This window comes from Theobroma umbraticum, unplaced genomic scaffold, assembly GCF_002168275.2.
Source record: "Theobroma umbraticum cultivar Fairchild unplaced genomic scaffold, ASM216827v3 scaffold_204.0, whole genome shotgun sequence".
NCBI classification, from domain to species: domain Eukaryota; kingdom Viridiplantae; phylum Streptophyta; class Magnoliopsida; order Malvales; family Malvaceae; genus Theobroma; species Theobroma umbraticum.
In genome coordinates, this window is record NW_018397267.1 from 5,795,439 (window position 1) to 5,812,772 (window position 17,334).

Below are 17,334 nucleotides of genomic sequence, written 5' to 3' on the forward strand. Positions count from 1 at the left end.
AAATATATATTTGATCACTCTTTACTACTTTAAAATTAAATTTATCTTAGAATATATAGTTTCTGTCAAATGCAGGAGTACCTTACATTGGTAGACTCATATAATATTAAAATGTGAAATGCTAAAATTAGCTAGAAGGGAAGAGCGGGACATAAAAAGATTATTTAGATGAATTTGGGAAAGAAAAACTTGAAACAGTTAAGCAATTGGTTCAAGTTCTAGCTAATTTTGCTAGAGATGTTTCAAGCTCTTGTGAAAACACAAACTTTTTGTGAATCACACCCCACCCTATATTCATCTTCTATTTGCTGCTACCATCGATTTCATTCAGTGAAGTCATGTTCAGAAGGAAAATGACATGTCTAATTTCTTCCCTCTTTGCATGCAGAATATATTATATTATATTAACTTAAAAGACTAATCGATTAATAGTAATACGTAGGAATTTAAAGACAGAGAAAATCTAACCCTAGTCATGATATGCATTTTTTCTCTTTTAGGGCATGTCCCGCGTGCATGAATAATGACTAAATTTATATTGACCATGACATATCCTAGGAATTCTTCGTTGAAGTGTTTGACGTGTGAAATTGTGGTCGTTGGTTGGTAGTTTTTTTCTGGTTTTCTATTCTTTATTTTTTGTAAATATTAAATGGCTATTTATAATATATATGTAACAAAGAATATAATAATAAACTTACAAATGTATTTAATTGCCACATTTAAATCATTAGTTATGGGTTAAATTATTTCATTTGATAAACAATCTTGTTAAAAAAAATGAACTCTAATATATGAAAATGCATATAAATACATCCATATATATATATTATTTTAATTATGCATTTGAGGCTAATTTAACAAATAAAAAGAATGAAATGGGCCCACAGTTAAAAGATGGTCACCTCAAAGCATAATCAGAAGAAGCTAGCGAGCCTTGTCTTTTTGGACGAGTGAAAAGACTGCAAACCCTTTCTACATTGGAACAGAGGTGCTTCTTTGACTATCCTCTTTGTTTCACATACATGTATGCAAGAAAAAAATGGGAAAACATCTTAATTTAGAACATGAATTAGACGGTTCACAAGTTCACTACAGTCAGTCTCCTTTTCATTTCCAATTCCAAAGCAAGTACAAAGATGGAAACATTTGGAAACTTTATTTGAAGTTTGAAGTCTTCATCTTCAAACAACTCGTGTTATATATTTTCTATTCAAACCACCAGAGTTTGATGGGTACAAGATTTCAAAAGCGGCTCTCATTTTCCATCATCTTTACGTATTTGAAGGTAACATGCATGTTATTTTCCGGTCTTCTTAACCGTGCATGTTTGCAGGATATATAAAAGAGGTCTCAGTCATGTTATGAAACACTGGACTCAACATTTTAACATTAATAAAACTTTGTGGGATTATTATTTTATAGTGAGAGTGTAGATTCCGGTTTCCTACTTTCATTCAGGTACGATTGATTAATCTTCTTCCTTCTTTGAGGCATTTGTTATAGAGCTTTCAATTCATCCTTGATTGTTATGACTTGCAATCTCATGATACGGTCAATTCGTTTTATAGAGAAGACGCAGAGATGGTTATGATGACATCCGTCGACTTTGAGAGGATGGGGAAGGCTACATTGAGAACAAGCAGCTTCAAGAAAAGGGATTCGGAGAACAGGGCGGATGAATCAGATCATGAGAAAGATAATGTCCCTGTTGGAGAGTCTATGAGCTTCAAGAAAAAGAAACCCACCGGGAAGCTAGAGCTCCAAATGACTACTTCAGCACTGGATATCATGAATGGAAAGATTTCTGATTTAGGTGGAAATGATGAATTGCTTAACAAAGCAGATTCTATCACATTTTCCTCACCAGAGCAGGAAAAATTCCTGTCTTCCAGGCCTGCTAGCGAGCTTCATGCAGCTGCTACTAAGCTGCAAAAATTCTACAAGAGTTACCGGACTCGAAGAAACCTTGCAGATTGTGCTGTTGTTGTCGAGGAGCTATGGTTTGTTCTCTAATTTACGATCATTTCTCTCTTCCAATACAATTAATAGATTAATGCTACCGTAATTTGGGTCATAATTCTTACTCTTCTTCTTCTTCTTCAGGAGGAAGGCATTAGAATTTGCGGCTCTGAGAAGAAGCTCTGTATCGTTCTTTAATTCTAGAAAATCAGAAACGGCTGTTTCCCGTTGGGCACGAGCTCGGACAAGAGCGGCCAAGGTATGCTGTATTTTTTTCTTGTTTTATTAATGTCGTTAGTTTGTTATTTGAATGGACAAGGGTTTCTGAAGATAATCAGACAAAGTCTTAATATTTGCTGTCACGTGTTTCAACTCTTAGACCGAATCTAACTCTGTCTCTTAAAGATGGAAATTGCTGTGAATTAAGAAAAATGTCGAGCAAATCCCTTCATTGACCAGGTCCAGGACCCTATTAATGATGACCCGTATAACGTATACCAATAATCTTCTTGCCGCGAACCGATATTCATTTTCAAATTCGTTGTTTGTGAACAAATTGTATAGGTTGGGAAAGGCTTGTCAAAGGACGTGAAAGGTCAGCAGTTGGCTTTGCGACACTGGCTCGAAGCTGTAAGTTAGCGCTGGAGTATTCTCACTTCTACTTAGAATTTATCTCTATTAATGCTTCCAATATTATTCACGACTTGATCATGGGGTTTGATTAAGTTTTGATGAATGATGATGTACTTGATTAAACGATGTATTAGCATGCGTTCTGCTTGTATTTAATGTATCAATTTATTCTGCAAAAAATGAGTGGAAGAAACATATACTTCCAAATTTATTTTAAACTGAGGTTTTTGTTAAGGAGACACGTCCCCTCATTCCCTTAACTATTTTTGGCATGAAATTATGAAACCTTTATTTTCATGTTAGAATAAGTTATCATGGGACTTGCATTTAAATGCTTCGTGACTTAATATATAATTAAAAGAAATTTTACTATCTTTAACTAATTATTTGATTTTGTTGCACAGATTGATCCACGTCATCGTTACGGTCACAACCTACATTTGTATTACAATATCTGGTTTGAGAGTGGGAGCTCCCAACCCTTTTTCTACTGGTAAATAGAAAAAATCACAAAATAATTTTTCCAAAGATTTCATCTAGAATTTGAAAATTTTTTAAGTTTGCCAAATAGTTCTTGAGTTAGTTAAAATTTTCATTTCATCAAAATGAAGGTTGGATGTTGGAGATGGCAAAGAAGTTAATGTTGACAAATGCCCAAGGACTAATCTACAGCGTCAATGCATCAAATATCTTGGACCGGTAAGGCCGAAGGGGCAATTTCATGCCTAGTAACCTACCATTGGCACTTGCATAAAGTGGTAGTAGTCTATTTTAATTGAAAGGGATGGCATGCCATGCCATGCCATGCCATGCGCAGCTGTTTCCTTTCATCCAAGGCAACAAGGGACTTTTCTCCTTCGTTACTTCAGGACAGTGACCCTGATTTGCATAATAAGTCTTAAGTTAGAAAAGAAATTGTTTTTGTTTGCAGAATAAGGCTTGTATATTTTGGTTTAGGTTTTTCAGGGAATGTGTATTTAATGCTCAGATTCATTGCTTGCTTTTGCAGAAGGAAAGGGAAGCATACGAAGTAGTTCTGGAGAAAGGGAAGCTGATTTACAAACAAAGCAAAGTGGCAGTTAACACCATAGAGGGAACCAAGTGGATATTTGTTCTTAGTACATCAAGAATCCTATATGTTGGGCAGAAGGAGAAGGGTCTGTTTCAACACTCGAGTTTCCTAGCTGGGGGAGCCACCATTGCCTCTGGCAGATTGGTTGTTCGTGATGGAACTCTTGATGTATGTGAATTGCTTCGTCTCATGAACGCGTAAATAATACGCGCACGCGTGCACGATATCAATTTTTGAACATAAGATTTTTAAACGTTGATTTTTTCCTTTCCCCTCCTTCAGGCTGTCTGGCCTTACAGTGGTCATTATTGCCCGACCGAAGCAAATTTCGCGGAATTATGCCGTTTCTTGGGGGAACATCATGTTGACTTGACAGATGTCAAGGTAACTTGCTTGCTCTTCAGCTTCCTTTCGTTGACCTGCGGCACCATTTCCAGACAATTTTGTTGAGCTTACTAGATTGTTGAAATTTATTTATTTATTTATTTTTTATTTTCCTCTGCAGAAATATGCCATAGATGATGATGTGATCCCCAGTCAAGTTAAAATTCACAAGGAACTGATACCAGAGTCCGCAAAAGAAACGACTGAAAACATGCCATGCACCAATGCGGCGGAGCCAATTCATGCAAATGGGTGCACCAAAGACCATATGATTGGCAAAGATGAGAATGAAGGAAACAATGACAGAAGTAGGTTAGTTGACAAAGCTGCAGCGTATGACTTTGGGAAGCCTGTGAAATCCAAATGGTGTACAGGAGTAGGTCCTCGCATCGGTTGTGTCAGAGACTACCCAGCACAGCTACAATTCAAGGCACTGGAACAGGTTAATTTATCACCTAGGGTCAACTCAGGGCATCCTTCGGCGCCTTCTGCCCCAATTCTGTCTCCCAGACCAAGTCCAAAACTTCACTTATCTCCTAGGCTTACCTGTATTGGACTCGTCAGCCCAAGGGTCCGGGTTCCTACTGCTAATTAAGCGCAATTCACCAACTCACCAAAGGATACCACCTGCCCTTTTTAAGGTCCATAGGACCTTTTTGCGTCTTACACGAATAACTCAAAATTTATTGTTCTTACATATAAATTTTACTTTTTTTTTTTTACCTCGGCCGTGCATTGCGCTGGTCATTTTATTTTTTAGATTAATTTGTCTTGAGGAACTCTTTTTTTTTTTTTTATCTTTTACTCAGCTTCTTGAGAAATTGTTTTGCGGAGCTAGAGTTGGTTTATCCAAAGCTTGTTAATTGTACTCACATTTCAGAATTTAATGCAAATAAGTTTAGAAAATCTCTCCCCTTCTTGCGTAAACCAATACTTGGAAGGTAGATTAAAATTTGACTACATGCCTGCATCAAATATTTGAACAGAAAAAAAAAACAATTCGTTCCAATTTATTATATCGTTAGTTCCTGTGATACATAGAGGGAAACTTCTTCCATGTCTATTCTAATCTGAAGGTTATGTTTCAAACTTTAACTGGCATGTCATCCGCAATAAAGATATTCACATTATCTTCAAGTTTTTTAGAGTTCAATTTTGCAGTTATACTCTTGTAATTATTGAGGGATTAGAGTTGTAGGCAGGTGGCGTAATTATCCTGGTCGATTCACACAGTCTTTAGTCAAGTACTCTAAATTTATTTTAGCAGTTGAAAACAACCTTACTGATTAAAAGATTAAGGTCAAATTTATTTTTATATTGTGATTCAATGTTAAATTTTATCATTATACTTCAATTTCAGTAATTTTACCATTATAATTTCTTTGTTGATTTTAAAACAAATAAATAACAGAAATGAACAAAAATATGCAGTTGCGTCAACAAACTCATTTGCACAAATGTTCAAATATTTTTTTTATTTTAAAAATTAATAAAATTGAAAATACGGTGATAAAATTGAATAAGATTGAAATGGAAGGAAAAATACAATATTCAATCGCAAAATGCTACAGTGATAAATTTGACTTTAATTAATCTCATGAATCAATTTGAAAAAAATAAAAAATATACGTTAATCAAGGTAACTGATAAAACTTGCAAAAGGAAATAAAGAAGGAAAGAGTAAAATCGTAATTGCACTGTTCATTTATTATATGTTTATCTACGTCTTAATCGTGATTTGCACACACAAACAGAACAAAATAAGTAGTTCCCTTTCCTCTTTCCCATGTGTTGTTTCCACGGCGTTTGAACTAAGAAACTTTGTTGAGATAGAATTTCCTTTTAGTTTGTCCCTACTGACGCAATTTCTTTGTCGAATACATTGTGCCGAATCCCTTGTTTCGTAGTCTTAATACGTTTCCAAGTAGAAAACGACATGTATTGAAGCAGTTTCATTCTACTATTATTTGATTGGCTGCTGCCTTTGTTTCACACTCATGAATGATTTTTGGTTGCCGCGAATCTGAATGCAAGCATGCCGATTGCTTTATTTAGTCTCCTTTTGTTTAGGGCAATCTGGCCTAACAAATACCAGATGATGGAGGGAAGGTAATGACATCTGATACCCCACGTGTTGAGCACAACATTTTTGAATTTCTTTGGGGTCACAATACAGTTAGTAGGAGAAAAGCTGGCCTCAAAAGCGACGGGTTCATCACACCCCGACAAGCAACATTTTGAGCTTTCTTCTTCTTCTTCTTTATTTAAATGAAGATAAAGCAATATTGGGAAATTATGGCTCATTTTGATTTGGTATTAGAAATAATATTTAATTGTCGAAAAAGAAAAGATTTCGTTGCTTTTAAAAAGGTTACAAGGTTGCTTTGCCAAAATTGCAACCCAAGGGATCCTAATTCACCCAAAAAGAAAACGGGAATTCAAAGGCCAATGCAATTTTGTTTCTTTCTTTCTTTCTATATATATATATATATATATATATATTAAACATTTCTCAATTTTGTTTTGTTAACTCTCCCTTCCGTAATGTGAAATCCTAAGGATAGAAATCGGCCAGCAAATATGATGCTCTCCTAAGAAAAGAATGATTTTACATCTTTTTTTATTTTTATTTTTTCGAATTTTCAAGTTGTAGATATGTGTGAATATAAAGGTGGACAACCTTGTAACAATGAGGAGGAGCGCTTCAGACCATATCCAAAACCCTAAAGTCAATGTATCCGTTATGACTATTTATTACTACTTCCTTTTTTCGAATTTCAAAAATTCAAAACTTGTCCCTCCCGATAAAATGTTCAGCCCTTCCTCAGAAGGCCAAACTCACTTCTTAACCAAAAATCAAGTTCCCCTCTCTATCTCCGCCTCCTCCTCTTAAACTGATTCCAGCAAATTGAAGGTTTCTAAATACTACATTTCTACCAATTCCTAAAATGGGTGCTTCAGGAAAATGGTTCAAATCACTTATAACTCTCAAAACGCTTCCGGCTCCCAGTAACCAAGTAATTTGGCCAAGACCAAAACTAGGAATACCATTTTTCTCGCTTTCTTCTTATTGCTTCCTGGGTTTCATTTTCTTTTATTGGTTTTGTAGGAGAAAGTGGGAGATAAAGCCAAGAAGAAATGGAGGCTATGGAGAAGCTCATCGGAAGGGTTCGGATCCTCCTTATCCAAGGGTCTCAAGATGCGCCCCGTGGCTTCTTCAGAGGCTTCCGATTCTTCTTTCATGCTGGATGATGATGTGCTCGCCGCAGCTCTAGCTACCATTGTTCGTGTTCAGCCCAAAGATTTCCGAGCTGTGAAGCGAGAATGGGCCGCAATTCGAATCCAGACTGCATTTCGAGGCCTGTTGGTAAATGGGTTTCTACTCTCTCTATGATTGACACGATTTTTTTTTCCCTTATATGCATAATTTTAGCTTCTGCTATAAATTTTAATATTTCCTCGTGAATCGTCAAACTTTGAGGTTTAGGGTACATGCCAAGGATCCTTTTAGGGCTACGTGACTTTGATCTATGCGTTTGATTTCCTTGCTCTTATTTCCTGACAAGTTTTAGCTAAAAAATGTAACGGTGAACACTGAACAGTGTTGGCCAGTTAGTGAGATTAGTTTCCCTAAGAATGAAAACAGCGGTGCGTTGATGGTTGGGACTGGTAACTGGAAGGGTAAGATCGAGAGTTACAATAAGAGGTTGAAATTAAGGGTCAGATAATATTAGGAACAGTTGGTTGCTGTGAAGTAAGATGTGAGGAGAAAAAAAAATAATCACATTAAAGTAAAGTTGATATATTATGTAAATTTATATTATATTTGACATTTACAAAGTTAATAATATTTAAAACATAATTATTATTTTTAAAAACTAATAATATAACATATTGGAAAATAACAAAGTAATATTCATTTTATTAATTACTTGTATATTTGTTATTTTACATAACTAAATGTATGTGTTTTTCTATTTATGTATTCATCTATTTATTAAATAAACTGATTATATATTTCCTGGTTATATCACTTATTTATGTATTTATTTATATAATTATTTATTATTTATTATATTTATATTTTGTTTATTTATAAGATTAATATTTGATGCATTGACAGCTAATAGATACTGTCATCTCATTAACGAGGCAAAAATCAAAATTTACAAAGGCTTAATAATAAACATTAAAATGCTTTTACCGATTAATTACAAAAATAAAATATTTCAGGTTTTTCTCCAAATTCAGTATTAAGATTTATATTTCACATTGCTTCTTTAATCTATTCTCTAGTTCAAGATGTTGTCTTTATGATGTAGAGAACAGAGCAGAAAGCAATCCAAAATATAAACATTTAAACTGAATTTGAAGAAAAAATTAAAATATATATTTTTAATTAACATGTAAAAGTTAAGATATTTATTATTAAATCCTTGTGTATTTTAATTTCTATCTCGTTAATAAGGTATCAGCATTTTATGAATTGATAGTGTATACGATCAACTCTTCAAAGATAATAAGCTATACCTTATTAATAACACACATATTTATCATCTATATAATAAACTATATTTATCTATTTATTAAAATAAAAGAAATATGAACTTGGGCTAGGGTAATGATTGGACCATCGATGCGTGGGCTTTGCTTTTCGAACCATGTAGGCTCCACTCGTGATAGACCTTTGATGTCCAAATGTGGTTGGGGTGTCATCCATGGATCATCAGTGCGCTGGCTTGACCCAATGGATAATTAAAGACCACAGTTTTTGACTGTTACTTGCCTTGTTCCAATTTTTTTTATTTTATTTCAATCTTACTTATTGCTTTTGCTTCTATATTTTACTGTTAGACTTATTTTTTTCTAATCATCTTTTTATATTTGATATAAAAATAATATATATTTTTTAAAACGTATGATGTGTTCTTATTTGTTGTTTTTGGACCCATCAAGTGTTTAATTGTGCATTTTTATGAGCAAATTAATAACTAAAAAGAAAATTAGAATATTCAATTGTGAATTTTAAAATTTTAAATATCCAATCGAGTATTGAATTAACTCACTCACCTAGTGGATTCACGAGCTCATGAAGAGATAAATGGGAAGAGACAACGGCAATTAAGTATAATCCTTAACAAATAAAAGGGATAAACCTTTGAAAGTGTTGGAGGGTTTAAATAGCGAACGGAAATCCTTTGCCTTTATTCTGTATTTTTTTAAAAAATTTTGTTCTATTTATCTTTTAATACCACATGCTTCTTGCATTAAGTTTATTAAAATTATTTAATTTTATGAAAAACATTAATTAACGGCAGTAGGTTTTGCTATTGGGATTTCGTACAAATTTTACTATCTATTTTATCTCCTGTAATTTTTTTTCATTATTTAATCTCGATTCGCTACTTTTTTTCCCTTTTAAATAGATTGTTTTCCTCTCATTAACCTACTGTTGTGATTTGATGTTTTTCATCCGATTAAATAATGTTAATAACTTAATACAGGAAACACATCACATTAAAATATAAATTAAACAGGGAAGGGAACACGGGGTAAAGACGGGGATTTCCGCTCTTAAACACTTATTATCTTTGTCATATCTCTTATTCACGTAGTTTTGCACTGTGTTAATCTTCTACGAGAATGGAACTGACTCAACTGAGTTAAAATTTCAGAAAGTCTGTCCTGGATGAAACTGGGCTTGATATGAACTTGCGCAGCTTACTTATGCTTTGATGTTGAACAAGCGAATAAAAGAAGGAAAGTAGGACGCTTGATCTTAGACTGTTCTTTTGCAAAAGCATGATTTTGGTAGATTCAATTGTGACAATTAGTCTTTTAGGAAGAATTAATCTTATGGTAAGTGGCCATAATTATGCTTTCTCCTAATTTTATCTCATCTGAAGGCATAACCGTCATTACAGTTAATGGAAACTTGAGTTCATTTGGTGAAAATTTTCCCTCTTCTTTTTGATGCATACCTTCTATTTCATGGAAAATATATATGATTCATTAATAAGGCGATGAAATGCTGTCAGGCAAGACGAGCTTTAAGGGCCTTGAAAGCAGTAGTAAGGATTCAAGCTATATTCCGTGGTCGTCAGGTCCGAAAGCAGGCTGCTGTGACATTAAGGTGCATGCAAGCACTTGTAAGGGTCCAGGCTCGGGTAAGGGCACAATGTGTGATATCTTCAGAAGGACAGCCTGTGCAGAAACTAATAATGAATACCACAGCCAAACTGATCCAACCAAGAATACTGAGGTTAGATAGGTTTCCTATAAGATTTTGTATGGTTATATGTCATCAAGATATAATTGTATATATCATTTTACTGTTAACTTAGACGATAACGAGATGCTAGTACTATTTGCTTATCTTAACAATTTTCAGAGAGGATGGTGCGACAGTCCAGGAACAGTAGAAGAACTAAGAGCAAAACAACAAATGAGGCAAGAAGGTGCAATAAAGAGGGAGAGAGCAATAGCATACTCTTCCTCAAAACAGGTAATAGAGCTTGAAAACATAGACACTTTCATTAACTTCCTGTTAGATAGATAATGGATGGGGATGCGAAAGTTGTGTTGAAGGGTAAAACTACAAGACATTTCCCTTGATATTTGACTTAATTCTACTTTTCAGCAATCAAGATCATATGCCAGCCCAAATTCAAGAGCAAACAAGCAGCCACTGTCTAGCAAGCATCAAAGGCTAGATAGGAATAGCCCAGATTGGAATTGGCTAGATCGATGGATGGCAATCAAGCCCTGGGAAACCAGGATGATGGAAGAGATTCATACAGAGGCATCAGAGATGACCAAATTTTCTCGGAACAGTCACTCCAGCTCTTTCGAACAGGACTCCCTAAAAGTGAAAAGGAACAATGTGACGACCAGAGTTCTTGCAAGACCCCCAATTGCCAGTCAAACTTCTGGTTCATTGTCTGCCCCAAGTTCTGAGTCTGTCTATGACGAGGGCTCAACATCTACTTCATCTACATCTGCATCTCCAACTACATTGTCTAGCAACACTCTTGTTGCCGACACATTAGAGGATGATCGTACTCTAAAACCCAGCTACATGTACCCTACAGAGTCTATTAAAGCTAAACAAAAGGCTTTCAGGTTTTCCTCAGATAGAATGCCAAGACATGCCGTTGATGATTTACATTTTCATAAGAAATTGGTGACACTTCCTTGTGAGGACACTAGGAGCAGTGCTGGCTCTAATGCATCAATTAGTATCTCCAGGGAGTTGTACCGACCAATACAATTAGGTAGACATGATTGCCTGAGGAATCAGTGGCGTCAAGGTAGATGAGATGAAAATTCTGTTATGTAACCTATCACAAGTATTAATGTAACCCTACAATGAAATCCTACAAAAGACTTTTTTGTAGTATTATGTAACTGAAACAAGTTTAATTAAGAACACTTTTAATTATGCCCCCAATCTTAATGTTACATACAATATTTTTGTTGATGATAAATATAAAATTTATTTAGTGGGAGTGCCTTTTGCCTTACTAATAAATTTCATATTTCCATTGAAATTAAAACCAAAATACAACAGAGATTTGACAACACAGACAGACAAGCAAAACATGTCGGAACTACTTGGGATTTCTCTGCTTATTGTTTTGGAGTCGTGCCTTGGGGCCTCTAGTTGGTCCCAAAAGCTTGGTTTTAGAATTATTCCAATACAGATTTAGTTTGGCTTTAGCCAAAAGCCTTCAATGCCGGATTCCTGTCAGTGCATGCCGAAACAAACACTTTTCTTAGCTCAAAATCCAACACCTCCGGGAAAGATTGGAAAGTTAAGACAACTTCAAAAGAAAAGAGTTTCTTCTCTTTGCTTTTGTCACAATCGATTTGAAAGAAATGTTAATGAAACAAATTCATTTTCTTAGTAAAAAGAAAGGGATAGTGTCAGCAATTAACAAACAAACTTTATTGAATGAAAAGCCAGTTGCTAAAAGTTGATAAACTGAAGCATCACCTAAGTGCTTGCCAAATAAGTATAATTAAATTAACTAATGAGATGTATTCACACCTTTAGTTTAATAATAAATACATGTATCTTTTCGTTAAAATCAGAATAAAATTAATGTTCTTATTCATGTATTTAACTTATTAATAAAAAACTCTATACATATATATTCATAATATTGATTCTTGCATATTTATCATATTAAGACTACTTTTAATAAAAGATTAATATTCTTTAAAAAGAGTTAACTTGCTATACTATACTTGTATATGAAACAATATTAATCTAAGTATTTAACTAATTTATTGATGCATGATGTTTGTTTAAAGAGTAAAATTTAAATTCCCTTTTTTAATTAAAAAAAAAATTAAATCACTCTAAGGTCAACAAACAAACAAAGCTTTCATCATGAGGATGACGATTTACCTCAAGAGACCTCTAATCATGTGATTAGCAATAATTAAGTTTGATGACACATGCCATCAAGTGATCAACCTCAATCATTATATCAACAACAATTAAGTATAACCTTTAAAAAAAACAATTAATTATCATATGCTGATCATTATAAATGTGAAAACCGTGGCCCGTTATTCACGCTCATTTTCAAAGAACCACACACTCACCATCATCCCTTCCTTCCCTCCATACCATGAATCGCCTAGTCTTTCGTTCTTTAAGCAATATAAAGATATAGATAATCAACCCTAAAAGAAAAATCAAAAGGTATTGAAAATTCGTATCATTGGTTAACCTGGTTAGACTGGTCGGCAAGTGAGTCTTCTCTTAATTTTTTTATATTACTTTGAATCTTCTCATCCGTTAAAGTAATTAAGTAAAATTGAGTTATATAATCTTAAATTCAATTTAAAATTAATTGATGATAATAAAAAAATTAAATTTAAATATAAAATTACGAGTAATTCAAAATTTAAACAGCATAAAATAATATGGCTCCACAAATAATTTATTTTTTAAAATAAAATTTGAAGATATCAGATAGACTAGACGACGAGATGGTTGATCGGTCATCTTCAAAAACTGAGTGACGAGATATTTTGAGAAATTATAGACAGTATCTCCAATTCGTTAAAGGTTGACTTGTTTGTAATGATGCATGGAACTATGTCCTCGCAAAGGAACACTGGATCAATTCAGTTGCTTCCATGTAGGGATGTGCACTAACAAAGGCAAGAAATCAGGATGCTACCAAAAGCTGTAAAAATTTCTTGGACTTCAACTTGATAAGATTCTCAAGGTGAAGGGGCAAAATAATAATAATAATAATAAAGGTATGGGAAAGCTTTCTTCAATTTTGAGTAAACAAGTGGACTTTCTTTCATGGGGGGGTTGCTATGAAGAGAAGGAAGGCAGTGTGGGGGCTAGTGGGGTCTTAATAGGCTGCCTATTTTCTTGAATAATGGGGTACACTGCATAGTTTGTTTTCACTACCGTTTATGGTCTAAAAGTTTCTTTGATCTTCTTCACCGCATCTACTTTGTATAAAGTGGAATGCTATTGATATAAATATGTACACCCACAACTATATATAGTTTGGTGAGATGGGATTGATTCTATGAAGAGAGGTTCAAATTTGGAATGAACCCATTTTTTTAGTCTACTTTCAACTGCTGTACATTTAAAGGATTAAATGAAAGTGTGTGTCAAGGTGAGAAGATATTGGGTTCTTGTTTATTTTTATTGCTAGCTAGAGTTGCTCAACATTTTCCAATTTCCTATGCCCAAAAGTTTGATTGGATAAAGACCTTGTCAAGTTAGGTAGAATAGAGGCATTGATTTAACTATGCATGGACAAAGGAAGTTAATTTAATTATACCCACTTTTAAAAAAAAGTTCAGTATAACCATAAAAAAAATGATAATTATTTTGTTTCTTTCTTGTAGATATGTGATTGAGGTGGGCCAAATTTATGATTTCCTAGTTTCCCATGATTTTCAAGTATGAAGTGATTCTTTTGACATTTGCAACTCCATTGGAGTTCCGGTTCCCCACCTCTCTCATCGTTTATGGCTTTTATAGGAGTCAAGTTGTTCTTTATGAACAAGTAATTACTTCATCTTGATGAAGAGGTAAAAGGGCGGTATAAGGAGAAATGCCTTTTTTTTTTCTTTTATTTATGATACTCTTCCATCCCTGATTCTTACATATAGTAATCTTAGGTCATTTGATGATCACTAGGTTTTATGAGTGAAAAATGAAAATGTTGAGGAAAAGAATAGAACAAAGAGGAAGAGTTAAAGTTAGGAGAGAAGTTTATGACTTAGTGTAAAAATCTACACTCCCTCTCTTATGGTTTTGGGGCATTTTTAGGACGGAAAAGGATATTAATGCCCTCTCTAAAATTTCAATTGTGATATAGAAAGCAAATTTTCTCAATTTCTACTTCTTTTTATTTTTATTTTAAAAAAGAAAAAAAAATTAATGAAAATGACCAATACCAAAACCAATTCTCTTCCAAGACAGGACAAAGAATTACCTAGTCATTCTTTCATGTGTACTACTTTTGATGGCTCTGAGTTGGGAAAAAACAAAATCCTTCCACAGCTTATGTCCTTTGATGGCTCAACAAATAAAGCAAACGAGGCTGGGGCTATTAATTGTTGCATGTGCAACAACAATAAATCAAGAATCTCGTTTGGTCCTATTTCTTCCATCACAAGCATTCCAATCTCTTTACCTTTTTCTTCTGGAAGCAAGACTAAAATGTAACCTGGATACTTTGCACACCTGTTTCACCTCAAGAAAGCATTTGCTTTAAGGATGTTTTTAGCTTTTAGGTCTTGTATATTTGCTATATTGGGAATTGCATTTGCCAGGGAGATATACATTTATACATGCTTATAACCTAATTTCCAACACTTCCTGGGATATGGGTTTCCTGTTATATACCCAATTGCCTATTATAACCCAAATATTTTTTTTTTCTCAAATTCTTGATATAATCTTCAAATTAAGGACATTATCGATCAATCTGACTTAACTAGCACACATAGTATCAAGTATCTACTCTAGTTTCCTAACCTAGCTAGATTAGACAAGAAGAACACACTTTGCGGCAAAAGCCTGTATTTGTAAGTTATATTGGTTTTCATCATTTACAAAGCAAATGCAGTAGTCCACCAGGAATAATGCTAGCTAATTAAACACATATCAAGACTCACCCCTTTTTTGTGTCAATCCCAAGTTCTTGATGAACTGCTTTGTCTATTCCTCCTTGTGAAACATGTTTAGACTCATCTTCATTAATTGATGTTAGCTACACTGCAGCTTTCAATATAATTCATTGTTATTAGCCAACTTTCCAATGTTGACATCTCAGCGTATATAAATATTCGTAGATATTAAAAAAAATCATGATAAATTTAATTAATGATTTATGTGATTATGAACTAAAGGAGTCAAGTCTTCTACAATTATCGTCACAATATCCTCGATTGTAATTTGTAACTAAATTCGTAATAAGTTTGATTAGGTTAATTATTCAATGATGCCAACAGATTTAGTATAATTATACCACTGTCATTATCTAGTGGCTGTACCAGTATGTCAAGGGCAATAGATGTTGGTCAAAAGGAGAGAAATTTAGCCCAAGTTCCCATCGAGCTAAATTTGGGCGCCATGTATCAAAAGGAGAAAAACAACACAATTTGGAACCTTAATCTGTTTCAAGTTAAATACTTTGCTAAAATCAAGAGCAATCTGATTGGAATAACGACGCCCCAGATGCACTAAAACAAATCCATATTCTTGCATATGAAATGAAAGAATAGAGTGCTTGTCAAAAAATTTCAGATTCTCTCTTGGAGAATATTGTAGTATAGCTCATCTTTTAGTTTTACTATAATTAGTCTAGATTTTATACTAGTTGAAGAAAGGTGATGAATTTGAAGCCGGAGGGTCTTTTATTTCATTGGAAAATTTGTTATGAATTTGCCAACTAACCTAGGTTTATAATTCATCATTTTCTTTTCCCCTGAGAAAAAGGATATAGAAAGGCCACTCATATTAATTGCATCTACTTTTTCCCATAAATGTATATATGTTACTTGCATTGCAAGAAGAGGCAAGCAGAGCAATATATCTCGGTGAAAGATACCTTGCTCAACAAAGTTGCGAGATGTCGTTGGGACTTTCCTCTACAGGAATTGATAATAATGAATTAATGATAGTATAGCACGTAATTGGTAACGCATTAATTTCATATAAACAAAATATAATATAATATGTATACTTTTTACGTCGTTTCATATTTAATATTTTTTTTTCATTTCAGTTGAACAAATTACAGTACATATTTTTCTCTGTCGTCGTATTTAATGCTTTAATGTTTAACTTTTTTTAAAAAAAAATCTAATTTTATTTTGTTATTTTAAAATTTTAAAGATGATATACAAATAAAATTAAGATATTCGACTTAATTAAGACAAAGCTGATGATGTACGTACGCCATGTTTTTGGAGATTGACAAAAACGAACAGTAGATCATACTATACTCTAGCTCCCAAGAGTTTTTTTTATGTTTTTTTATTCATATGGCTTTGAAGGTGGTTTTCCTTTCATGAAAAATTGTACTGAGGGAAGACAAAAGAAAGTTTAACTTTTCTGCTGCCTCACCCTCGTTTAGAAGAAAATGTAAGCGTGATGATTATCTTTTTATATAATATATATATATATATATATATATTAAATATAAAGAAAAACAACTCTATTTTAACTTTAAGTGATCATGCAGAATATTATCAAAAATGCTTTAGATTAAGATGAATAATTTAATTTTCTAAGAGTTTGGAGCCATATATATATATATATGTCGAAGATACAATTAAACACTTCATGTAATAAAGCGTGAAAATTTGTCTAATCGAATAAGCAAAGATTGAATTAGAAAAAAATAAGAATAAAAATAAAAATAAAAGAAACGCTCGGCAGGCATATCTAGGCATAATCACCATTTCCATGTCCTTAATCATTGTCTTGTAGAACATCGCATTTGCTACCATCAATTAGCACAATAATTATCAGAACATGAAGCATTGCTAATTGTTGAGATGCATCCAAACCAATTAATTACTTTTTGACTCTAGCCAACAAAGAATCGAGTTTATATGTTTCGATATAATTAAGTTCTCTACTTGGAAGAAAACATACCTAAACTTATGGGTCTATTAAAATTAATACTTTTGATCCTAACAGCCTAAAATCAAGTAGCGTTTATATTTTCATGGAATGTTGTAAGAAGTTGGATTTTACTTGCAAAAGGTTTTCTTTGCCATCA

General features: G+C 33.4%; 2 protein-coding genes across 2 annotated transcripts; both read left to right on the forward strand.

Annotated features, from left to right (window-relative positions):
- Window positions 1-1,334: 1,334 nt before the first annotated feature.
- Window positions 1,335-4,875, forward strand: LOC110424160 (IQ domain-containing protein IQM1-like). The gene is made up of 9 exons (XM_021438676.1): window positions 1,335-1,461; window positions 1,572-2,003; window positions 2,107-2,221; window positions 2,527-2,592; window positions 3,000-3,088; window positions 3,207-3,294; window positions 3,605-3,835; window positions 3,950-4,051; window positions 4,173-4,875. Exons 2-9 carry the CDS (start codon window positions 1,585-1,587, stop codon window positions 4,644-4,646), a joined length of 1,584 nt encoding a protein of 527 aa, XP_021294351.1. The 5' UTR covers window positions 1,335-1,461; window positions 1,572-1,584; the 3' UTR covers window positions 4,647-4,875.
- A 1,888-nt stretch (window positions 4,876-6,763) lies between these two features.
- LOC110424065 (protein IQ-DOMAIN 8-like) lies at window positions 6,764-11,493 on the forward strand. Its single transcript, XM_021438553.2, is given in 6 exon segments — window positions 6,764-7,068; window positions 7,161-7,418; window positions 10,090-10,269; window positions 10,272-10,313; window positions 10,443-10,556; window positions 10,692-11,493. Coding segments are annotated over 6 exon segments (1,341 nt in total). The 5' UTR covers window positions 6,764-6,999; the 3' UTR covers window positions 11,370-11,493.
- The last annotated feature ends 5,841 nt before the right edge of the window (window positions 11,494-17,334 follow it).